The following is a 24,809-nucleotide window of genomic DNA, read 5'->3' on the forward strand; positions in this document are numbered from 1 at the left end:
AGATGGATTGAAAGAGAAACAACTACTTCCCTAAACTATTACATAAAAGGTATATTTGCTTTTTTTTAAATGCAGTTTAATTAATTAGGGACATGGTCATTCCGGGTTCCCAAAACCTATTTCATTGATAAGACTAAGACTACTCTGGAGCGGGCCAAGGAAAAAGAAAGAGTTCTTTGAACATGTACAACGTTCCTTTCTTACACCTGTGCTACAATCACAGTCTGCTGAGCGTAGAAGGAAAGGCTTTTCAGGTGAAACGATAACATTTCCAAGCTAGTTTGGGGCAGTGAGCCCAATATTTTGGAAATTAAGTAAGGCACAGATCAGTGAGCAGTCTGCGTCTAAGTTTAGACTCGCACATTAAACATTAAGTTAATAAGACTTCATACATACACTGTAATTCAAATCCATAGCACTTAGTTTGTAGCGTTATAATTGCTTTTGAAAATGGAGCATTTTTAGTCCCCTTCCTATAAGTAAATGAGGGGAAAAAATTATCACCACCTCCCCGTCGGGGAATCGAACCCCGGTCTCCCGCGTGACAGGCGGGGATACTTACCACTATACTAACGAGGACCTGGTTACGTGCGAGCTTTTTCACAAGGATAGAAATAGCTACTACAAATGAAGTAGTTTACAAACTTTTATATTAACATATTTTGCCATAGTTCAATTATCTCCTCAAAACCATGCATAGTTTTTCCAATCCTGAGCCTCAACATACCGTAACGCAGAACTGCAATAAGTTTTTATTCAAGGAAAAGACTCATTCAGGAAAGAAAGGAAGAAGGAAGGAAGATGCTGCAGAGCAGGTTGGATAAAAAATTGTCCATGCATGCACATTCTTCTACAAAAACAACATGCTCCCTTTTCATTCCTCTTCTTCCTTTATTCCCTGAACAGAAAGTTTAATAATTGTTTTGAAAACGAAAACTGGAAAACAGTATTTTAATAGTTTTTTAAAACAGCCATAAAAATAAATAAAAATATAATATTTTTATTTAAAAAAGCTTTCTGCGTTGGCCGGGAATCGAACCCGGGTCAACTGCTTGGAAGGCAGCTATGCTCACCACTATACCACCAACGCTTACAAGAGAAAGATTCGTGAGTTCTCCCTGCTATGCAGCATACTTCAATTGTGACAAGCCATGAACGAGAAGCAAATTGACTGTCTCCCTCCTGATGCACATACTGTAAATGTTGTGCGCAAAGTTAACCAACGCTTTCTCAGGGCAAAGCGCAATGAGAGGTATGGTCAGGTAACCAGAGATCATCAGTATTAGGTGCCTGCGAAATTTAACCGTCCAGGAAATAGTGTATAATCTAAGCATATAAAAAAATGCGTAACCCTTACCAGCTGAAAAACAAACAAATCCAGCATCCATCCAGGTTTGAAGGGCTGAGGAAACTTTTTCTTTTTCAATCGCTTCCTGCACATCTGCTTTTCAGAAATTAAAATGTAAACGACTGAATCGACCAGGCGGGACATTTAAAAAGTACACACACCACCATCGAGGCTGAATCCATCCTTTGAAACACTCTAAGCGACAGGAACAGCAACCCCAGTTTCTCTTACCCGTCTATCGTGAGTGTTGCGCGGTTTGCGTAAAATGACACAGCTAGCAAACAGCAGGCACCATTTCTCCAGCCCAAGGGTCGGTTACCGTGTGAAAATATTATTTTAAAATGGAGGAAACCACAACAAAAGAAGCGAGGTTTTAAAGATCCCAAAACAAAAAAATTTACGGATCGCGTAGTCGGCAGGATTCGAACCTGCGCGGGGAGACCCCAATGGATTTCTAGTCCATCGCCTTAACCACTCGGCCACGACTACGAAGTGATAAACACCCCTGCAACCTTTCATACTATGGAAAGAGCTGCGATTTCAGTCTGCTTCTGGGCAAGTTGATGTCACGGAAGGTGACATTTGAGCTTAGCAACTGAGACCATACTTAATAACTTCCAGTCGGTACATTTTCCTCGCCGAACACCACAGGACTGTGTTTTCTAAATTAACCCGAATCATCAGCCTGCAGAGAGCTTCCTCTTCCGCCACTCTTTTAAAAAGACTAACACCGTGACTGTGGGAACGGGCCAACAAAGTTACGGCACACCTTTGGCCCCCGCCACATCAACACAAACGCACGATGGATCTCTCAGTCCAGCCAGTTTACGCTGCTCAGTGGCCGGTCATCAAACATACAAAAAAACAGATAATTACACTTGTGAATGCTTCATGTGTGAATCCTGCGCAAGTGTCCAGTAACCACGTGATGACTTTGCACGTGAGAACCAATCCGTAAAGCGGGCAGCACTCCCAAAGGCTTCCATAATATACCTTGAGACAGCACCCTTGAAGTTCCTTAAATTGTAGTCGCGCAGCTGGATGTACTGTATAGCAATTTATTGCCTTCGTCAATGAGGGTGCTTCCTTCGTAATCTTATTGAAATTCGTACTTTGAAGGTATACCTTTTAAAAAAATCAATATATGATGATGCAATGATAAAGCATAAAGGTTTACATTATTATAATATGCAAAAGGTTTACATTAGGAAGAGGGAGAGGGGAGAATGTATTACCGTAATCTGCAAATACGTGGGGAGGGGGAGTAGGAGTTCAGGAAGTCAGGATGGCCGAGCGGTCTAAGGCGCTGCGTTCAGGTCGCAGTCTCCCCTGGAGGCGTGGGTTCGAATCCCACTTCTGACAAGATTGATTTTTTATTACATAGACTTCTGTTAGTACAGTACTTCTGCCATTAAAAAAAATCCTGTAGTTTCAAGGACAGGGGCGTGGAGTTGAAGTGCTCACGTGGCTTGGATGCTTCTACTCTTTCAAGTTACTTTCTGAACACGCCCCTTGACAAAGAGTTCTGTGTAGCTCGAAAGATTACCCCGTGCTTTTAAAACATAATCCTTTTTTCAATGCTTATTCCAACTTAACTGTTCTGTGGGGCAAAACCACTTCCCGGGGCGGCCTGGTCTTAAAAAGTCAGGCACACCATGATGTGATTGTGACTGAAGAATACTCCAGGAAAATCTTTCCCATTTACTTTGAAATCCTTGCTACGCATGTCTGTCCTTCATTAAAATAAATAAGTGGAATTTTCTGTGCCGCTAGATTTGTCGTTTTATTAAAAAAATTACACTACTTTCGAAAACTTTGAGAGCCACACAAGGAAAACTGGGCAGAGGCTTGTGGAGCAGCGGCTCCAGTGGCGCAATCGGTTAGCGCGCGGTACTTATACAGCAGTACTTGTGAAAGCAATGCCGAGGTTGTGAGTTCGAGCCTCACCTGGAGCATAAATTTTACTCCCGAGACCCTTCAAGGGTCCTTGTTCCGTCCTGCGTCCCAGATCAACAACCGATGCTTTCATTAATCTTAGAGAATCAGCAGAGGTGCGTAAAGATTTGAAGTTGAGCCATGGAACTAGAAAAAAACATTTCAAAAAGGTGGCACGGTGTGTTTCGATACTGAATTAACATTCGAAATAGTTTTAACTTTCATTATAGTTGTGGAGGTGTAGAGAAAAGGACTCCCCTCCCCCTCAAGGAGTGAAATTTGAAAAACTTCGACATAAATATATGAAGCGACCCACAACTTTCAAATCCTTAGTGGATGGCGCCACCATGTGGAAACTCAGAGGCATAACTAATAGTATGCTTAGCCATAAAGAGTCAGAAAATAACCAGCTTTACACCAAAAGCGTTGGTGGTATAGTGGTGAGCATAGCTGCCTTCCAAGCAGTTGACCCGGGTTCGATTCCCGGCCAACGCAGTTACTTTTTTTTTTAGATCCTTCAAAGCTCATCTCCACATTTTGTTTTTCCCTTCTTTTGTTTCTACTGCATTACCAGGTTAAATAAATGTACAAAAACAATGTGTTCATTTTATCACAATTGTAAGATGATTTCTTTAAAGAAAAACAAGTCCTGAAGCTTCCTAGATATAAACAACTTTATTTCTTATGCCATATAGCTTTCATGAACCTATTTTGCAGGATGCTTGTGGCCACAAAATTTCTACCATACAGGAATGATCTGACAATCTTTAAGATGCCACAAGCCTTATTACTGTTTTTCCTGCAGTAAAATAACTTTGTTCTGCTTTGGATTTTTTTAAGAAAAAAGAAAAAAGAAAGGTACTTCATTTGGAAAACCAAACAACGCCCTGATATATTAGCAAGACACTTTTGCAGCTAAAATAAAAAAATTCCTTCCAGTAGCACCTTAAAGACCAACTAAGTTAGTTCTTGGTATGAGCTTTCGTGTGCATGCACACTTCTTCAGATACACAATGCACACGAAAATGCATTCAGATGCATGCACACGAAAGCTCATACCAAGAACTAACTTAGTTGGTCTTTAAGGTGCTACTAGAAGGATTTTTTTTTTTTTTTGACTATGGCAGACCAACACGGCTACCTATCTGTAACTTTTGCAGCTGTGAAGCACACACAGCTGAAATTAATCTGCAGTTAAAGTCTTCCTGGAATTTGCAAAGGTATTTCAATACTGCTTTGCCTGGGATGTTTGAAAAAGACCTTAAAGGTACTCTGAGTGCACTTTAGGTTCAGAGCATGCTCAGATGTATCCTGGCTTTTAATTATAACCAAAGGCCCTTCCCTACTAGAAGAGATGAACTGAGGGTAATTAAGGAGAGGGCCTTTTCTGTGGTTAAGGATGAAAACAATATTGAGGAGTGCTTTTGGAATCAATCTCACCCCACTGAAGAGAAGCCTTATTTATTTCACATGTGTAATGGGGGGGGGGGGAAATGGGGTTGGCTTTTACAGTCCAACTCTCTAGGGTGTGGCTTATCTCCTGTTTGACAAGGTCTTTGATAATGGCCACTGATTGCATTACCTGGCAAGTCTAGTTTCTTCTTTTGAGATGGTAAATACCTTAGTTCTTGAATCCAGGTCATAGGCCTAGCCTATTCATACACAAAATATTCCCTTAAAAAGAATTTGTAAGTGAAAAGAACCATAGGGGGAGGTTTAGCCAATATATTTCCTTCTGCATAATAATATTTGGCATCATTAAGACTCAATATGGCTTCAGGATTGCTCTTCTGTACTATTTCAGACATGTGGTTTATGCACTTACGCATGTGTGTTTACCTTGTGCACTTATGAACATTCATTTTATTTACAACACCTTCAATTTCTTATAACATAAGCATTTACTGGACTGTCAGATCTAGCAACCAAGTCTTCAAAATCTACTAAACATTACTCTTTTAATGTGTTGAGGGTTTCAGAGGCCACATACTGAAGCATCCGATTCATCTGGCCCCAGGAAAGACTTTCAGATTTGTTTGCTAGGAGGCCAAACAAAGTTGTTTCAAATCAAGTGTTATCCTGCACTTTCTAGTGCATTTCCTCATTGCTGTCTCATTGCAGGTTTGTTGCACAAGACCTCCCAAACAACTTTAAATGCACAGCCTGAAAATGCCAGTATCTTATTGAACCACACCCAAAGATAAAAACAGACTGGGAGTGCCCACTGATGCAACTGAAGCAAAATGACCCAGATTAGATTGCCAGACAACCATTACTTTTAATGCATCATGAATGGGGCAGGGTGTGGATGTCATTGTCTACTCACTGGGAATGCAACCTGAAAGAGTCTTTGAGCCCAAAAGGGTGACCTTAGATTAGAACACCTCCATAGGTTACACAGTTATCTTTCTTTTCCAGCTTCTCTTTGTAAAATTTTAGATTGTAATGGCTTTGGAGCAGCAACTTGTCTCTGTCAGCTGTATACCTTTTCGCTCTATAACACGCACCAGACCATAACACACACGTAGTTTTTAGAGGAGGAAAACAAGAAAAAAAATATTCTAAACGAAATAGTGGATATATGATTTTTGTGGTTCATGCTGTGGCCACAGACATGTGATCTGACAGTGAGTTTGGAGTAGCCCAATGCAAAAATCCTGAGGATCCATGTGGATCCATGCTTTGTAACCACGGAGGAGGGAAGGAAGGGGAACCATGGATCCTCTGCTCACGACTGCAGTAGATCCCCCCGCCACCCGCTCCATAACACGCACAGACATTTCCCCTTACTTTCTAGGAGGAAAAATGTGAGTGTTATGGTGCAAAAAATACTGTAAGTGCTATGTATACGGTTGGTACTAGCTACCTAAACATATATAATGTTGCCAATTTTCCTGGCCATTGCCCAGGTGGTACAATGTGCCCAAGGATCAGTGTTGGGACCTGTGCTTTTTAACTTCTTCATCGATGATTTAGAGTTAGGACTGAGCAATCAAGATGGCCAAGTTTGCCGATGACACTAAATGGTTCAGGGTTGTTAAGGTAAAGTCATGTATGTTGGAGCAAAACAAGAACTTAATTTTACGCACGCATTCATGGGGTCTGAACTGGAGGTGATGGACCAGGAGTAAGACCTTTGGGTAAAACTATAGTAGATGGCTTAGTGACCATATTGACCCAGTTGGCAGTGGCAATGAAAAAGGTGAATTCCATGCTAGGAATCATTCAGAAAGGAACTGGAAATAAAACTGCCAGTATCATAATGCTGCTATACAAATCTATGGTGGGGCACTGTGTACAGTTTCACACCACCTCGAAAGGATATTGTCGAGCTGGAAAACGTTCAGAAAAGGGCTACCAGCATTGTGACTCACTCTCCTATGATAAAAGGATGCATTGTGGCTACTAGCCATAATGGCTATGTTCAGCCTCCACATTTGGAAGCAGCAATGCTTTTGAATATTGCTGGAAACCACCAGAGGAGAGAGGGCTCTTGCGTTCATGATCTGCTCTCACTGGTTTCCCACAGGCATCTGGTTAGCAACTGTGAGAATGAGGGTGATGGACTAGATGGGTCATTGGCCTATGGAACTGAGCATTATGACAGTCTATCACTCAAGCTCTTAAGGGGCCTCAGCCAAGTAAGTAGAAATTGTGTAGCATAGGCTCTTTTACAAACTCCAGGTTCCTATGTCTCAGGGAAGCTACTATCAATCATCCATCCAGAGGTGCATTTTTGGCAGCTGTTCCACAAATGAAAAGATGTACTGTTTTCAATACTCCCCAACATCTTCAACATTCATCGGAAGAGGTGAAAGACTTTTAAAACATCTGGTTTGGGCTTTTCAGTGCCCTAGTATTAAGCTTGTTGTGAGGACAGAAAAACTAGTAGCTTCTCTGCAAAATATTTCCCCCCCACAGGTTTAGCATTAAACGTTATTAACACATTTAGCATTAGCATGATGTATAACTTTCTCCAGAATGCTCAAGTGCTTTGGGTTAAAGTTAAAGGCCTCACTTTCCATTGGAAAATATATATATGCTCAAGTTTGCTGTTATATTAGCCTTGCGACGCTTCACATATATAAAATGCAATGTTGTGGCCCGTATGGGGATCGAACCCGCGACCTTGGCGTTATTAGCACCACGCTCTAACCAACTGAGCTAACCGGCCAGCTGCACATTGCTCATTCTTTCCATGTGGAAACGCTCTTACATCCTGCGCCTTGTTTTTGAAAATCACATCACAAGGCGGCGCCAAAAGACAAGAAACAAGGAAATTGGACGCCTTTCAGCAGGGATACCAAGAATATTCACTGAAACTGAAATTGCCTCGAGTTTTTTCACGGAAAAATAAAACACTCCAGTTAGGGTGTGCAAAGGACATAATAATCGTGCTCCCTCCCACAACTAAGGTCTCTAGCAAGCTTGCAGACCACACAACAACATGGTGGTGTTTTTTTTTGAAAAAAGACCAGGCAGGGCTACTCAATTTGCGGCCAATATGTATCTGTGGCAGACCCAAACTAGAAGGAATTAATCTGCAATAGTCACGTGTTGCTGTAACTCTGTACTCCTTGTACAGTTAACGTCTCTGGAGAATAGAGCTATCCATATGCGAATTTATCACTGCAGCGCTTTTCCGTAACACGGAAGCGTGACATTGAAACCTCATCAAAAGAAAGGATGAAAGAGAAGAGGAAGGATACGAATTTTCCAAAGCGGATATGACTATGTCATAAGCATAAACGTCTCTAACCAAGCCTTATTTACTGGGTTGTCAAATAAACCGGCCCTAATGCTTCTTTCTAGGGTTGGCAACTTACTGCAACCATGGTTAAAGAGACAGAATGCATTTTAAACGCTGTCTTACGCTGCTCCCCAGCAACTTGGGATTTAGACTGTCGACTGCCACTGATGCGGAAGTGCAGTAGATACCATTATCTGCCATTAATATAGCCAAATAAGAAGGGGCTGTAGTATATTAACTGTAAGATCAAATTCGTTGAAGTTGCAGCATAGCCTAGCCATAAACTTATGAGGAATATAGAAATCAGCTTTCTTATTAAAATGAGAGGGACAAGGTCCCGACTCTCACTCTTAAAACTCCTATTAAGATATTAGCTGATGTGCGGCACAACACTCCTTAAAGTCTTCTTACTGTAAGGATACGTTTGTTCAATGCTGCCCTCAGGCTCGCCCGCCACCTTTGTTAGTTATCTTGTTTAGGCTGCAGGCAAAAACATAGCTGCTTTTTCAGCCCTTTTTGACAAATGAAGAAATCTATGGCCTTTAAAGCTTGCGGCGGGGAACTGTTGGTTACCTTGCTATATTGTAAACCACCCTGCACTTTAGAAATGCAATTAAAAGAATTAAAGAACAAAATTAAAAAATACGTAGTCGTAACAGCTCTTTTTATGAAAAAGTGGGTGGCTCTTAAAAGAGCCTTTGGGTATGTGTGAGGAGGCGAAATTCACTTGGAGCTGGTGTACTTGGTGACGGCCTTGGTGCCCTCGGAGACGGCGTGCTTGGCGAGCTCTCCGGGCAGCAGGAGCCTGACGGCGGTCTGGATCTCCCGGGAGGTGATGGTGGAGCGCTTGTTGTAGTGCGCCAGGCGGGAAGCCTCGGCCGCGATGCGCTCGAAGATGTCGTTGACGAAGGAGTTCATGATGCTCATGGCCTTGGACGAGATGCCCGTGTCGGGGTGGACTTGCTTGAGCACCTTGTAAACGTAGATGGAGTAGCTCTCCTTGCGGCTCTTCTTGCGCTTCTTGTCGCCCTTCTTCTGGGTCTTGGTGACGGCCTTCTTGGAGCCCTTCTTGGCCGCGGGAGCTGACTTGGCCGGCTCAGGCATGATGCTGTACTCACTCAATCACAGGCGAAACAACCGGAAATTCGAGAAGAAATGAAGGCAGCTGCTGAGCGTCCTGTATTTATACGGCTTCCATGCTAATCGCGGGATTGAAACACTCGAATTCTCATTGGCTCAGAAACCAGAGACGCCTATTGGACGATTAGATTGTTACATGCAAATAGTAGAATTCTAAAACTTTGATTTCTATTGGATGGCATAAATGTCGTCTGCCTATTGGGTAGCAAACAGCACCGGCCTTCCAATTGGACAGATAGGGTGAAACTCGAAAGCTAACCAATGGGAATGCGCACTTACAATCCGCAGGACTGAATAAAAGGCCGAGGAGCGCACTTGTTTCTCAGCTTGTGTTCTGTCTACTGGGAATCGTGAGCTTTATACTCTTTTGAAACTAGCATCATGTCTGGACGTGGAAAGCAAGGAGGCAAGGCTCGTGCCAAGGCCAAGACTCGCTCTTCTCGTGCCGGGCTCCAGTTCCCCGTGGGTCGTGTGCACCGTCTTCTGCGGAAAGGGAACTACGCAGAGCGCGTCGGGGCCGGAGCGCCCGTCTACTTGGCTGCTGTGCTGGAGTACCTGACTGCTGAGATCTTGGAGTTGGCCGGCAACGCTGCCCGGGACAACAAGAAGACTAGGATCATCCCTCGCCACTTGCAGCTCGCCATTCGCAACGACGAGGAGCTGAACAAGCTGCTGGGCAAAGTCACCATTGCTCAAGGAGGCGTCCTCCCTAACATCCAGGCTGTGCTGTTGCCCAAGAAAACCGAGAGCCACAAGGCAAAAGGAAAATAGATCGCGTTTCATCGGAACTACAGCAGAAAAACCCCCACAAAGGCTCTTTTAAGAGCCACCCACAATTTCATAAAGAGCTTTGATCATATGAAACTTAGGTTTTTTTACTGTTGCCGTTTGAAACCGGGCGTCCTTGTCTTAAGCAGGTGTAGAAAAATGTTTCAAGGCCAATACACATGATACAATTTAAATAATATGATCTGCGCTACTCTGTTGCAGTGAAAAGAAAGCTAGAACTATGTAGGCTTCTGCTATATCACATGCCACTCTTAAAAGTTACTAGAAGGCTGTTGTGAGTGAAAGGATAAAATGTTTTTGAATTTGCCACTTAAATTCTCCCTTCAATGAAAGCTTCCACTCATGGTCGAATTTCATGAGCGTAGTTGCAAACCTAACCCATTCCGCTGTGAGTAACCTAATCATGGAGATGTTATATTGTGCAACTGCGCAGACTTGCAGGATTACGAGACGAACACAATTGTGAAATCCACGTTTTGAAAGCATAAAACCGTTTTGGCGGCAATTTCAAATGAAAGAAACCCCGCGGGATTTTGAGGGAGGGGGCCCTTGAGTAGCCAATCACACGTTAAGGCGCGGCTTTCAAATTATCCGTTAACAGGGGGTAGATTATCTGGCAACTCAGTTTCTTTAGTAAGGCTAAAGCAATTCAGTCTTTAGAAGAAAGTGCCCGATGTCAATGAACTTTGTTCCCAGGAAAGTGGGTATAGGGTTGCAGACGAGCTGCAATAAAGACTTGGAGCCCGATTCTTTGAATGTCTATGGAGAAGTCTCGCTCAGCCCAGTGCAGTTTACTCCTAAGAAAGCGTGCAAAGCAACACAACAGCTTTCACCAATTTATTAAGGCATCCAATCAGTCTTCGATGTATGTTATGCAATGCCCCGTATCAAGCTTACTCTACTGAAATCCACCACTGTAGTTTAACATTCCGGGTCCTACACTTCACCTATTTTTACGGCTAAGTGCTGCGGTGAGGTGGGCATGTTTTGAAAACCCTACTTTTAAGATGTTTTCCGAGAGCGGGGTGGGGGAGGAGGAAAAGAATAAACCACTTTAATCCCTATATTTCTTATAGCATTGCATTTCCATCTAGGAAATAAAACCTTGGGAAGGAGCGGAAGGGCGAAGGGCGGTGCTGCAAAGTCTATCCAATCAATTCCTAGCCCGGGAAATTCAAATTCTGCAACGGTCCCCTGACCTCATTCAGCCAATCAGGACGCAGCCGCTGGCTATAAAAAGACGGTCCAAAGACCCCTTGGCTTCATTTCTTTCTCGTTCTTGCCTGAAGAGCTTCTACCCGTGTGAAGAAGAAGATGGCCCGCACGAAGCAGACAGCTCGCAAGTCGACTGGCGGGAAGGCGCCTCGCAAGCAGCTGGCGACCAAAGCCGCCCGGAAGAGCGCGCCGGCCACGGGCGGAGTGAAGAAGCCCCACCGCTACCGGCCGGGCACCGTGGCGCTGCGCGAGATCCGCCGCTACCAGAAGTCGACGGAGCTGCTGATCCGCAAGCTGCCTTTCCAGCGCCTGGTGCGCGAGATCGCGCAGGACTTCAAGACGGACCTGCGCTTCCAGAGCTCGGCCGTGATGGCTCTGCAGGAGGCGAGCGAGGCTTACCTGGTGGGCCTGTTCGAGGACACCAACCTGTGCGCCATCCACGCCAAGCGCGTCACCATCATGCCCAAAGACATCCAGCTCGCCAGGCGCATCCGCGGAGAGAGAGCCTAAGAAGCGTCCGCCCGCCTGCGTCCCCAGAACACGAATTCTGCTTCAACCACAAAGGCTCTTTTAAGAGCCACCACATGGTCTTGGAAAAGAGCTCGCACGATGCTAAATTACCTCTTGCCACTGTCGGATATCTGTTCGATTCTTGATCTTTAGTTGCAATAATTTGAATAATCTGGGTTTTCTAGTTCTCTTTAGTAACTATGCACTACATTGAAACAGTGCATTTAGGAGTTTCAAGCCTCTATGGAACTCTTAAGCTAGTAAATTCCACCGCCCTGCTTTTTTCCATTTTTCTAACACGCTAAACACACTAAAGTAAACACGCTAAGCAGCTTAATTGCAGGAAGCTAAATAAGCGGTTACATAAATAACATTGGCTCAGGGTGGAAACATTGCAATTTTAAAGCAGTTCCTGGCTTCCCCACCCCAATGTAGATTTGAAGCTCAAGGCAGCCTCTTTTTCACAGGCATAAGTACTCATGGGCAGCTTTAAAACTATAACTGCTGTAATGCCAACATTTATTTCCTTTTAGAGAGCAGCACACATTCCTCTCATGAAGTGATCCGGCGTTTTGCATGGCAATGTAATGCAGAGAGGAATGCCAGGTGAAAAACATTAATGTCTTGTATATCGTCCCCTAAATGCCGTAATAACCTGGTGAGTCCTGATTGCCCGTAATATATCTGACCAATAAAAGCTAGCTTGTCAGAAGTGGGATTCGAACCCACGCCTCCAGAGGAGACTGCGACCTGAACGCAGCGCCTTAGACCGCTCGGCCATCCTGACTATTTAAGAAAGGGGGTTTCTTTGTTGAAGAAAGTATATTACATAATAATGCATTGGTTTAAGATAGATAGTGAGTCATGTGTTACAACAGTGAGGATCAGCTGATAAATCAACTTGTTAGCAAGAATCACCCTCTGTGAAAACGGTCTTTCTTTCCCCAGTTTCCTTTCCCCTTAATCTGCGGAGGAGGCGGCGGCAGCCATTTAGTCCCCAGCGTGGGGAGGGGAAATCTATCGCAATGAAGGAAACCTATCGCCCACACGGTGGCGCTGTATAGTTTAAAATGCTTCACGATGGGTTATTGCTGAAGAAGCAGGACCAGTTTTCTACCCTGCTGCAATGCATGTAAATAAACATGGGAAAAGTTCATTGGTCACGTGCAGAGGACTTTTCCGTCTTCATAGAAGAGAGGAGAGCATCATTCATTGTCACCCACACTCGTGAGGAGGAGGCTAAGGATGGTCTTTCTAAGAAGTGGGAGAGTTTTAGGCTGCCACAACTTTCGGTGCTGTTAAGAATAGCACAGACATTTCGATGTGAAATAAAATCTAAGCAGGGCTGAAAGAGGAAAAGGTCGTTTTAAGTGCATTGATGGTCTGCAGGGTAAACGGGAGTTTAGCAAATTCCTTATAGCCTTTGACGATGACTCATAAATCCACACACGATTTTGAAGCTTGAAGACAAGCCTGTGAATTGCAACAACTTAAATTCATCCAATTTTTTCTTAAGTAAAAATTACTTTTAGCAGAGGATGGTTTCGATCCATCGACCTCTGGGTTATGGGCCCAGCACGCTTCCGCTGCGCCACTCTGCTTGTGGAAGTAACGTTCCTTAGACAGCCTTACAAAGTCATGACGTTTGTGTGCGCGGCGGCAATTTGAAAGGCCTGTGCACGCAGTTTATTAGATTTCTGTAACATTGCGGGCGCTGCGGGACGTCATTTCTCTATCGTTTCTCCATTAAAGAGAAGCTCTGCCTGTGTAAAAATCCCATCTTTGCCCTTGCCTTTTACATTCACCGTTGAAGACATCGATCTATTGCTATTGTGATGGTTGCTGCTTTTATTAAATCACATCACACCATCTCCACGTGGTTGTATCTTTTTAACTTGCTATGATCTGGGCTCCCTTGGAATCGAGGGATTATTATTAATAATAATAATAATAATAATAATAATAGTTATTATACTTGCAAGGCAGAGCAAGAGTTTGAAAACTGCATTTGCGTGATGCTTGCTGATGCATGATCAACAGAAGTCACAGCTGCGCTTAGCAGTTGAGGTGAGAAGTTCTCTGAGCACATACAGAGAACTGTAACAAATCAGGAACAAATTTCAGGCATAGAGCATGCCTCCAGATTCACCGTGTCTTCTCCAATTCTGGTATTGGGCTGCAAATAAACACGTTGACTATTTTGTAGACATCACTGCCCAAATAACGAAATTTATGGGAAGGGAAAGTCATATCACCACACAGGAAAACATCTCTAACCTTTATGTTGGTTTGCTTAAGAAAGTCGGGGCGGGCGGGAGCTCAGAATGGTTTCGCCTGTGGGAATGACAGACAAATGAAAGAAATAGCAAAAAAGGAAAAACCAGCGTCGACGAAGGTGGGATTCGAACCCACGCGTGCAGAGCACAATGGATTAGCAGTCCATCGCCTTAACCACTCGGCCACCTCGTCTCTTCCGGTAGGAGTTCTCGGGATGCTTCCTTTTGCTCAAAACAGCCGCGTGTTTATTCTAAGGTTGTGTCATGTCTTTGTGATTACTGTATTTGATATCAGCTGGGAAGCCTGTTTACTAAGTCAGCTGCTACAACTTTGCAATCATCCCTTTTAAAAACATTAACATTTCTTATAAGTTGGAAAATACCACCTTTCTTCCTGTCATGGGTTCCATAGTGTAGTGGTTATCACGTCTGCTTTACACGCAGAAGGTCCTGGGTTCGAGCCCCAGTGGAACCAAAGCGCTGTCTTTTTTAATTGAAATTGATTGAAAAAGTCAAAGGGGATGGAAGATTGAGAAGTACGTGTGGAAGCTACAAACAACGACTTCTTTCTGCTTTTCCAGTTCCACAGCAATTAAAGCAGGTGGTATAATGCACGAGCGACACTGTTGTTTCGCCAGAATTTTATGATCTAACTCAAAGCGACGTGGAAGAAACAGAATATGCAATGGAAAAAGAGCAATAATCTGTATGCAGTACAGTATTCTACATTTTAGGACGATGAACCCCAACGCTCCGATCCCTTCTCTCCCCACTTTAGTGCTTACCAGCACCTTTGGAACTGCATCAAAGGGTACAACTTCCTACTGTGAAATGACGAGAAAGTTCATAAGGTAGCATTTTTTTATTTTAACAAAAGGGTAAATCACAGCTGGCCCGTACGGGGATCGAACCCGCGACCTTGGCGTTATTAGCACCACGCTCTAACCAACTGAGCTAACCGGCCGCTTGCTTTTTGAAGCTCCCATAACTACATACTACAATATACACACTCAATGTGCTTAGCAGTTGCAAATATTTTTAGCAGCGTAAAAGTCAGACGGCGGTGCGTCGGTTGAGCACGCTTGGATCCTCCATCCATCGCCTATGAGGGTCCCTGCAGAGGTCTGATTCAGTCAGATTAGGGAAATAATGGGTTTATAATGTGGTTTTATTTTTATTTCTGGCCTGCTCTCAATATTATTTATTCTTCTAGGGGAGAGCATCAACCTCACCCCCCTTTTTTAAAAAAGAACCCTTAAGGTATTTGCAAATAATAATAATAATAATAATAATAATAATAATAATAATAATAATAATAATAATTTATTTGTACTCCGCCCATCTGGCTGGGTTTCCCCAGCCACTCTGGGCGGCTTCCACAAAGACAAAAAAGACACTAAGGTGTCACACATTAAAAACTGAACAGGGCTGCCTTAAGATGTCTTCTGAATGTCAGGTAGTTGTTTATATAATTACAAGGCGTTTTGAACTGGTGTTTATTTCAATTATATCCCATCTTTCCTCCACAATTATAGTGGTTCTCCCTGATTTCATCCTCACAACAACCCTGTGAGGTAGGTTAGGGCTGAAAGGTCCCCCAGTGAGCTTCATAGCCGAGTTGTCTCTTTTGCTCCTGGGTGGACGGCATTCATCCATACTTGTCCAACCCTCATTTGCCTCCACCTGCCCTCTCTTCCATTTGTGGCTCCTTGTTTTCAAACAAAAACCCCACAAAGAAGTCAGTCAAGCACCTGCAGAGGAGCAACCAGTCGAGGCCGGAAACATTAAGGAGTGATTGGTCCAAGGCCTTTCAGTGTATGACTAACTGGATTTCTTGGGATCTCTGTGCCTTTGCTCCATGTACATCTGATTTATGAGATCAGAAGCTCTGCATGAAATTGAGGGCTTTGGTCCTTCAAAGGCTTGATTTTTTCCTTTCTGAGCACAGGAACAGCAAATAATATGAGAGAAGAACCAGATTCCTGTATAGAACCTCAAAAACCTGTGGTCAAATGCCAACAGACACCGGTGGAGGACTGTTGCCTTCACATCCTCCTCATGAGCTGCTAAGTGGCATGGAAACATTAAGAAGCTGCCTTTACAGAGAGTCAGACCACCATCTAGCTCAGTATTGTCCACACTGACTTCTTGGGACTTCTTGCATGCAAGGAAGATGCTCTACCGCCCTTCCTGTTACATCTGGCTGGCCACAATGGAAATGGAGTTTTAGACTAGATGGATCTTATTCCTGATCCAGTGCAGCTATTCTTTTGTTGTTAACAAAGGAGTGCCTTATAACAGATCCAATAAATGGCCTATTTCGACTTCAGCTACTATGCATCTCACTGTAACATTGCATTTTCCCTTCTTCGGCATTACTGATTTTTTAAAATGTGTGTTTTATTTTTATTTTTTTAATTTGGTAATTTGAGATTTATGCCTTTTCCTATATTACAGATTTTCCCATGTATTTTGCCTTTGGGAGTGAGAAGTTGTAGCCAACAGCTTCATTTTGCCACTTGACTTTCCACCAACCTTGACAATATCCTTTCAGAGGGTTAGACTGTTGATTGAGCGGAACGGGGGGAACCCTGTGGCTAGAAGACTGGGTTCAAATGGCAGTGGGCATGTTAGCCTGTAAACCTTGGTTTACTAAACATTAAATTTAATATATATTTATTTCCCGGTAATTAATTAATTAATTAATTAATAGATGAATGCTGTGGACCACTGGGCAGTTAACTCAAGTAAATGAAACAATTCAGTACACTCATACTCACATCTGGGATTTTCTTTTCTAGTTTACAAAGGAAAACAAAAACAGGCCACAGACACACAGGTGCGTATTTCTAAATTCAAATTTGCTTTTATTGGCAATATAGAAACTCCATTGGTCCCATGTTGTTCCACAATTGGATTGGTACAAACCAACTTATTTATTGCACAATGTCGCCCCCCTGTGCCCACTGGAGGGACTGCACATACATTCTTCCTTGACCCCCTCCCTAAGTTCATTCAAATGTGTTGCGGGCGGGGGGGGGGGGCTAGGGACCTAGACTATGTATGAGGATAACAGCACTGGAAAGTTTTGCATCCACAGCACAGGGACCGTGTCTAATCTAGTCTAGTCCAGCTTGCAATTGATGGTGCAGTGTTAGCTTGTGAGTGGGTGTAGAAAGTTTTCAGAAAGGCAGCGGAAAGCAAGGTCAAGGCTGGCCCTGGGGATAGCGCAAGCACCACTCGCAGGCATTCTGGAACATGCGGAGCCACGGGGAGACCTTCAGAGACTGGCGCCAGGAGGCGGGCATCCAAGGCCACTGCCAGGGAAGGACACATCGCTCAGGGTGAGGCATCATCGCCAAGTGGCGCCCATCGGGAGAGCAAATGCCCGCAATGCCCAGTGGAGACCCATTGGGATTCATAGGGTACTCCTCAGTTGGCAAACCCTGGTCATCCACGTAGCGGAGAGGCGCCAAGCGGGCAGAGCGCACTTGGTCCAGGACTTCATCTGAGCGGAATCGCATCCGACCTGCAGGAAGAGGAAGGGGGGAAAGGTGAGTGATGAGTCGTGGACTCTCACAATATTTATGCGGCAGCCTCTCTCCATTGACCAGCCTAGATTTCTCTCAGTCTAGTAGGAAATTGCAAATGCGGCCACAAAGCCACATGAACAAGGCAGGTTTCTCAATGCTTTGTGTTGAATTCTAAAAACAAACAAACCAGGGGGGATTTCTTACTGGAATAGAATTTTCCCCAGGAAAACATGCACACGCACACAAGGTCTGGCAGTGGTGTTAGCATAAGTCAGAGGGATCACTGGACTTGAAAAAAGGTTTCTTTTCTCTTAACCCCATTCCCAATAGCTCCTCTTGATAAAGAGTGTGCATTGTTTAGCTTCTTGCATTTTGAGCTTTATGTCTTGGTTTTTTCATATTTGCATGCTTCTGTGTTCTCTTAAAAAATGGAAATGTTTAAAAAATGAAAAAGGCGTCCTCCAGCTCCCAGTACTGAAGCTTATTAATTATTGTAATTATGTTATTAAAAGTCAACGCTGTTACATGCACCAGAGCTCTAAGGGCAACATTTTGAATACATTTCTTCAAACATTACAGATAGCCAGTTAAAACTGCAAACATTTTATCTATCAATCAAGCATGTTTAATTCCTGTCTCTAAAATAAATATAATTTGTCATTTTACATATTACTGTATAACCCCTTAATTTTTTTTATGCTTTTCAGAAATCATTGGTGCTTTATCCCCATTTCCAGTACTTGCAAAGAAGGTTTTTCTAAACCTAATTATTAACCCTCTCCCCACCCCACTCAATTTTTTTTAAAAAGGATTACCTTCTCCATGTGCCACCCAGATGCCCAGGGTAGAACCAGCCATGCCCCGAAGCATCAGCGCCGGACTCTCCTCGATGCCGACGCTCACAAAACGAGACTCAAAGCGCCCAGAATTGTTGGGACTCAGCAGCACACCTGGCTGGATGGCGCCACCTGGAATAATAACCAAGATCAAGAAAACTTTTATATCTTTTTTTTTATTTCATATGATTTACATACTGCTTGGTTGTAAAAAAAGAAACCCCAAACAAATCTCAACGTGGTTTAAATAAAACAATGACATTGTCAGTAAAAAACAGCCGAAGCAAGTATTTTTTTAAAAATAAAAGAATGATTAATATCAGCAATAAGCTGGAAACATTAAAACATGTGTCAATGTTCTACATACCTGGAGAGGCTTGCCAAAGCACTTAAGTTTTTAGCAGGCACGGATAAGAGTACAGTGAAGCTGCCTGCCTATATCATGAGGCAAGGAGTTCCAAAGTGCACGCAAAAAAAATTGATTTCTTACAGATTTAAGGCTGCAGGTCTAATCTCGCTTCCCTGGTCCATTAGGGCAAACAGGGTGTTGCCCAACCAAACAAATTCTGCCCCCACTTGCCCCTCTCCTTATTTACATACAGTCCAGGGGGCGCCCCTGGCTCTCAGCTCCCTCCTCCTCCTGAGTCTCAGTGTTGCCCTTGCAAGGAGCAGGGAACATGATGGGGTCAAAATTAGAATTTGCTGGCTCTGCCTGTCCACTGGCGCTGGCTGCACAGAGTTTGCCTCTCTGCCTTCTACCAAGGGGCACCAGCCACCACTTATTTCTGAGCAGACAAGGTTAGGATTGTAACCGGAAATGCCACAATTCAAGATCTGTCACCCGTGCCAACACCAGAGCAGTGGCAGTTCTCAGATTTCAGGGGCATCCTCTACAATGCTAAAATTCAGCACCGGCCCTTCCTTTTGTGCTCCGTTCTACAGCATTACTGTTGTGCGGTACCCGTTGCGGCCGAACCAGTTGCACCATCCTCAAACCTCTTTGGCGATCACTCGTAGCCGAGGAAGATTGTCTTCCACAAACACAGTTTTAAAAGTGAGTCCGTAAGTGACTGTGGATGCCAATCCTGGCTCCACACATCCTTCCACAGTGGGGACATAGGTTTCTGGGTGGGAGTTGATCACGGTGAGGGTTTTCCAAGCGTGCCTTCCTCTTAGCGCATTTCTCCTTTTCGTCCCGAGTTTGAGTGACACCTTTGGTAAAGACTGTTCTCCAATTGGAGCACTTGCAGGCCAATGTTTCCCAGGATCCTCAAACTAAGGTTACCAGATTTTTTTTCAATGAATCCGGGGACACTTTTCAATTTCAATGGATTTTGTATGGGGACTGATTTGTAAATCGGGGGACTGTCCCCGGGAAACAGGGACGTCTGGTAACCTTACCTCAATCCACTTCTGGTCAGAGCATCATTCAGGGTGCAAAGCAAGGATACCGACACTCCAAGTATCCTGGAATCATGAAGGGTCCCCTAACCCAAAACCCCTGCAAAGCAGGAATCACAACTTCAGTGGTACCTCGGGTTAAGTACTTAATTCGTTCCGGAGGTCTGTTCTTAACCTGAAACTGTTCTTAACCTGAAGCACCACTTTAGCTAATGGGGCCTCCTGCTGCTGCCGCACAACCGCCGTGTGATTTCTGTTCTCATCTTGAAACAAAGTTCTTAATCCAAGGTACTATTTCTGGGTTAGGGGAGTCTGTAACCTGAAGCGTATGTAACCCCAGGTACCACTGTAAAAAGCCCCCAACAGATGGCCATCCAATCTTTGATTCAAAGCCCCCAGTGAAGGAGAGGGCACCATCTTCCAAGGGAGTCCGTTCCACTACCAACTCGCTTACCTTCGTCTTGCACATCAGCGCTCTTGGTCCCCACCCAGCCTAGCAGTCCCATCAGCTGGCAGCCATTGCAGATGCCCAGGCTGAAGGTGTCTCTGCGCCGATGAAAGGCCTGGAACTGAGCCTGCGCCCTGCGGTTAAAGGTCACCGAAGCTGCCCAGCCTGCAAGCAAGAAAAAAGGAGATGAATTGTCTGGATTTTGCAAGCGCTTCTGGACCGCACGCCAAAGACCCAACAGCTATCGTGGCATCAGCGGCAACAGCATCTCCCAAAGAGCGTGAGGCAGGTAGGAATCCCCTGCCAAAACCCCAGCAACAAGGCCGCCATCCCTTGCCACAAGATTGGGTGGAAGCTTGGGTGGAAGATGGGTGACACCTGGCTTGAGAGCAGTACATGTGAAAAGGATCTAGGAGTCTTGGTTGACCACAAACTTGACATGAGCCAACAGTGTGACGCGGCAGCTAAAAAAGCCAATGCAATTCTGGGCTGCATCAATAGGAGTATAGCATCTAGATCAAGGGAAGTAATAGTGCCACTGTATTCTGTTCTGGTCAGACCTCATCTGGAGTACTGTGTCCAGTTCTGGGCACCACAATTCAAGGACACTGACAAACTGGAACGTGTCCAGAGGAGGGCAACCAAAATGGTCAAAGGCCTGGAAACGATGCCTTATGAGGAACGGCTAAGGGAGCTGGGCATGTTTAGCCGGGAGAAGAGGAGGTTAAGGGGTGATATGATAGCCATGTTCAAATATATAAAAGGATGTCACATAGAGGAGGGAGAAAGGTTGTTTTCTGCTGCTCCAGAGAAGTGGACACGGAGCAATGGATCCAAACTTCAAGAAAGAAGATTCCACCTAAACATTAGGAAGAACTTCCTGACAGTAAGAGCTGTTCGACAGTGGAATTTGCTGCCAAGGAGTGTGGTGGAGTCTCCTACTTTGGAGGTCTTTAAGTAGAGGCTTGACAACCATATGTCAGGAGTGCTCTGATGGTGTTTCCTGCTTGGCAGGGGGTTGGACTCAATGGCCCTTGTGGTCTCTTCCAACTCTATGATTCTATTCTATACTATGATTCCTCGACCCGAGGCAAGCGGACGGCCCCGTTCCTTGCTAGAGGCAGGCTGACCTTTGGCAGAGCCCAAAACATCCGCGTAGCTGAACCCTCCGACGAACACCAGGCCACGGAAGGAGTCCAGCGTCATCTCGCCCGAGCAGAGGTCTTGCATGGTGAGGTCCCAGACCTGAAGTGAGGGCAGAGAGAAGACAATAAAGAGGAGGCCTTTACGGGTAGGAGATCCAACTCCTTGCGCGAGGTTCGTGTTCCTTCAGTTTTTCGGTGAAATCCAATGTTAAAGTCCTACCAAGAGGAGACTCGCTGAAATGACTTGTGTCCATTAATCTAAACGAACCTACTCCATGTAGTGTGGCATAGTGCTTAAGAGTGCCAGGCTACGAGCTGGGAGACCAGGGTTCAAATCCTCACTCAGCCACGAAGCTCACACTCAGCCTGGTCACTCAGCCTAACTTGCCTCACAGGGTTGTTGTGAGGATAAAATGGGGAAAGAGGACAACCACGAATATAAACCTTGAGCTCCTCAGAGGAAAAGATGGTATGTTAAGTGTAATAAATCAATAAGACAGGGGTCGGCAATTTTTTTAGCAGCAGGCCGGTCCACTGTCCCTCAGACCTTGTGGAGGGCTGTATAAGTGGCACCGGGGGGGGGGCTGGAAGAAGAGGCAAGGGGGGCAAGTAGTCCTCCTCCCCACCTCCCACCCCCACCTACTGTGTTTACCTTCCCAGGGGCTGCCACCACTGCCACTGCTTCTCCTGAGTAGGCAGAGCGAGCTCGTCCGCTCCGTTCTCTGGCCCACAGGAGCACCAGGGCGGAGGCGGCGGTGGGAGGAAAAGGCCAAGCGGCGGCGGCTCTGCCAATCAAACACCACGCCTGGTTTACTTCAGGGCAGCATGAGAACGTCTCTGCCAATCAAACACCACGCCTCTGCCAATCAAATGCCGCTGAGTTAACCAGGCATGGCGTTTGATTCGCAGAGCCGCCGCCGCCGCTGCTCGGCCTCTTCCTCCCGTCGCCATCGCCGGGAGTCTCGGCTTCGTGGCGGGTTCTGGCTTTGCGGCACGGGCCAGATCCAGAACCCAGGGGGACCTAAGTTTGCCGACCACTGAATGAAGGAATGATCGCTAGGTGTGGAGCACACTTCCACCTGCAGACAGGCCTCAGCTGTCTGAACATCATGCCCTCTGTTTAACCTTTTGCTCTCTTAGTAGTCTGCTGTGCCCTGTCTGTGACCTTTGTCTCTTTTGATTAAACATTGTGCAAGGGGAAAGTGACGCAGTGCCAAAATAACCTTGTACCACCCCTCGATCTCGGGATTGGAAGATGTGTAAAGGTCACAGTCCAGAATGTATTTGACTGGTTTTGCAGATTGTGCTAATAAAAAGAGCCTCCGCAGAGCTAGCTGGCAGCTTGCTTATGCACAGCTCACCTGATGACCAACAACTGACTTGTGCCTTTACTCCAGCTGAACTAAGACATAGTTATTCCACTAGCCAATGGCCGAGATCCACCTCCAGTGCCAGAGATCATTTTATGCCTCTAAGTGCCATCACAGGAGGGAAGAGTACATCGGCTTGGTCGCTGTGAGAACAGGATGCTGGAGGAGTTGGACCTGGGGCCTGATCCTGCAGGGCTCTCCTGACATTATTAGGTTAGAGGTCTTCATCTCAAAGCACGTGTGGGGGATGCCTTCACTAAATCCACACTGCTCTGCTCACCTGGAAGCCACCCATGAGGAGCGCCGCCACCATTTCACGGTCCCCGTTACTCCCTTCTTCGCGAAGGATGGCTACGCGGGGGGCAGGAATGGCTGTGGGGAAAAGAGACACGGTTTGTTGTCATCCCTTCACGATTAGGCTGCAAGGTTTTACCATGAACAATTCATCAATTTCACAATTCAAAATAAAGTCAACTAAAAAAAGTGGCCTTACTGATTAAGTCAACTCAAAAAGTGTTCTTGATTAAATGGGCAGGGTTTTTTTAAAACGTAATTTTTAATACAGGTACAGTCAAACCTCGGTTCCTGAATGCCTCTGTTTTGGAACATTTTGGTTCCCAAATGCAAAAAAACCGGAAGTAAACGCTCCGGTTTTCGAACATTTTTCGGAAGCCAAACGTCCGACGCAGCTTCTGCTTGAGAGCAGGATGCTCCTGCAACCAATCAGAAGCCACACCTCAGTTGTCGAACATTTCGGAAGCCAAATGAACTTCCAGAATGGATTACGTTCAACAACCGAGGTTTGACTGTACTTACAAATATCACATCTCAGAAAATGAACCCCCCATTTCCTCTCGCAAAAGGATGTCTCTCCTAAGATCATGGCTACAGGACTCATGCATGTGTTATCCAAAGCTAATAAAGTATACACTTCTCACTTCATCGCCACTGTTTTTACCCAAATGCAAATGCAATCAATTAATTTGCTAAAATTAATGTGCTAAGAGGTCAGGCAACAGCTCTATTTCCTTTTTCTCAGGATGGTATCTAGCACTAGCCCAATTCAGGGTAGACCAACTGAAGTTCATTTGCCTAGGTAAGTGAGGCTCCTTCCTTTCAATGTGTCAACAACCTTTACTCAGGTACCAGGCGGTCTCCCCCTTTCCCCACCCCTCTTCTTGGCCCTGGTCTGCCCCATACCCATTTCCTGCAGCAGGGGAAGTTCTTCCTGGGGGTTAAAGGTCAGGCTGTAGCTGGGCTCCGTGCGCTTGGTCAGCCCTGCCTCTTCTTGGGCCACACAGTCTGGGTTGGCTTGCAGCCTCTCCAGCTGGAAGCTCGTGTCTTCCCACCAGCCGCGCAAGGTGGACACTTTTTCCGCCAACACTTCCTGGCCGTTCACGGTGACCTGGATCTGCAAAGCGTCACAACAAGGCAGCAAATTAGCAACAACAACAACAAAAGCAGGGGGCATTGTCAGTGGGAGATGGAAAAACCGTAAAGAGGGGAGTAAGTGGACTGGCATTACAAGATACAAGAATTTGCTGAAATGGCGCAGTTAACAAACACCCTGAGAGGCAATTCAAAACAAAAATTTATGGAAAAGTGGGATAGATATAAAACATATGTTCAAAAATACAGTAAAGGTTCGCTATCTATGCTGGCATTTGATTGACGTTGGAGTGAGACGGAGTTGAGAAATAAGACTAAGAGCACATATTGATATAGGAATGTATTAGATAAACTGCAAAGAAATATACAATAATAAGAGTACATACATTTGTAAAAAAGGAATATACAACGGGATAGACAGGAAGTCTAGTGTGTTGGTATGTATATGATTTTTTGGGGGGGATTGTTTTTGTTTTTTCTCTTTGTTTTTTTTTTAATTTTCTTTCTAGGTACCGTATTTTTTGCACCATAACACTCACTTTTTTCCTTCTAAAAAGTAAGGGGAAATGTATGTGCGTGTTATGGAGGGAATGCCTACGGGTGGCATGCCTATGGATTTTCCTCCTCTTAAACCTACGTGCGTGTTATGGTCGGGTGCGTGTTATAGAGCGAAAAATACGGTATATAAAATTTGTATATACCGTATTTTTCGCCCCATAAGATG

The 24,809-nt window shown here is 44.9% G+C and overlaps 2 protein-coding genes and 1 pseudogene across 4 annotated transcripts in view; 2 read left to right on the forward strand and 1 right to left on the reverse strand.

The window, feature by feature from the left end:
• Window positions 1–8,680: 8,680 nt before the first annotated feature.
• The window catches only part of PFAS (phosphoribosylformylglycinamidine synthase), a 47,283-nt gene continuing 31,154 nt past the window's right edge, over window positions 8,681–24,809 (reverse strand). The window contains exons 24-30 of one of the 2 annotated variants that reach the window (XM_082195735.1): window positions 23,897–24,107; window positions 22,977–23,068; window positions 21,312–21,426; window positions 20,188–20,346; window positions 18,312–18,464; window positions 17,282–17,492; window positions 8,681–9,141 (exon numbers count right to left, since the gene is read on the reverse strand). In XM_082195735.1, the coding sequence (XP_082051861.1) occupies window positions 8,757–9,141; window positions 17,282–17,492; window positions 18,312–18,464; window positions 20,188–20,346; window positions 21,312–21,426; window positions 22,977–23,068; window positions 23,897–24,107 (1,326 nt within the window). In that variant the 3' untranslated portion in view covers window positions 8,681–8,756. Of the gene's footprint in view, window positions 9,142–16,807; window positions 17,493–18,311; window positions 18,465–20,187; window positions 20,347–21,311; window positions 21,427–22,976; window positions 23,069–23,896; window positions 24,108–24,809 lie in introns of those variants that run through there. The other variant, XM_082195734.1, reaches the window with a different exon arrangement.
• On the forward strand, window positions 9,396–10,031 carry LOC309517894 (histone H2A type 2-C pseudogene; annotated as a pseudogene). The gene has a single exon. The product of its transcript is annotated as a histone H2A type 2-C pseudogene (transcript).
• LOC309515952 (histone H3.2) lies at window positions 11,277–11,784 on the forward strand (the record flags this gene model as incomplete). Its single annotated transcript, XM_082194278.1, has 1 exon — window positions 11,277–11,784. One exon carries the CDS (start codon window positions 11,277–11,279, stop codon window positions 11,685–11,687), a length of 411 nt encoding a protein of 136 aa, XP_082050404.1. The 3' UTR covers window positions 11,688–11,784.

The sequence above is a fragment of the Podarcis vaucheri genome (genome assembly GCF_965113315.1).
Source record: "Podarcis vaucheri genome assembly, chromosome: 13".
In the NCBI taxonomy this organism is placed as follows: Eukaryota; Metazoa; Chordata; class Lepidosauria; order Squamata; family Lacertidae; genus Podarcis; species Podarcis vaucheri.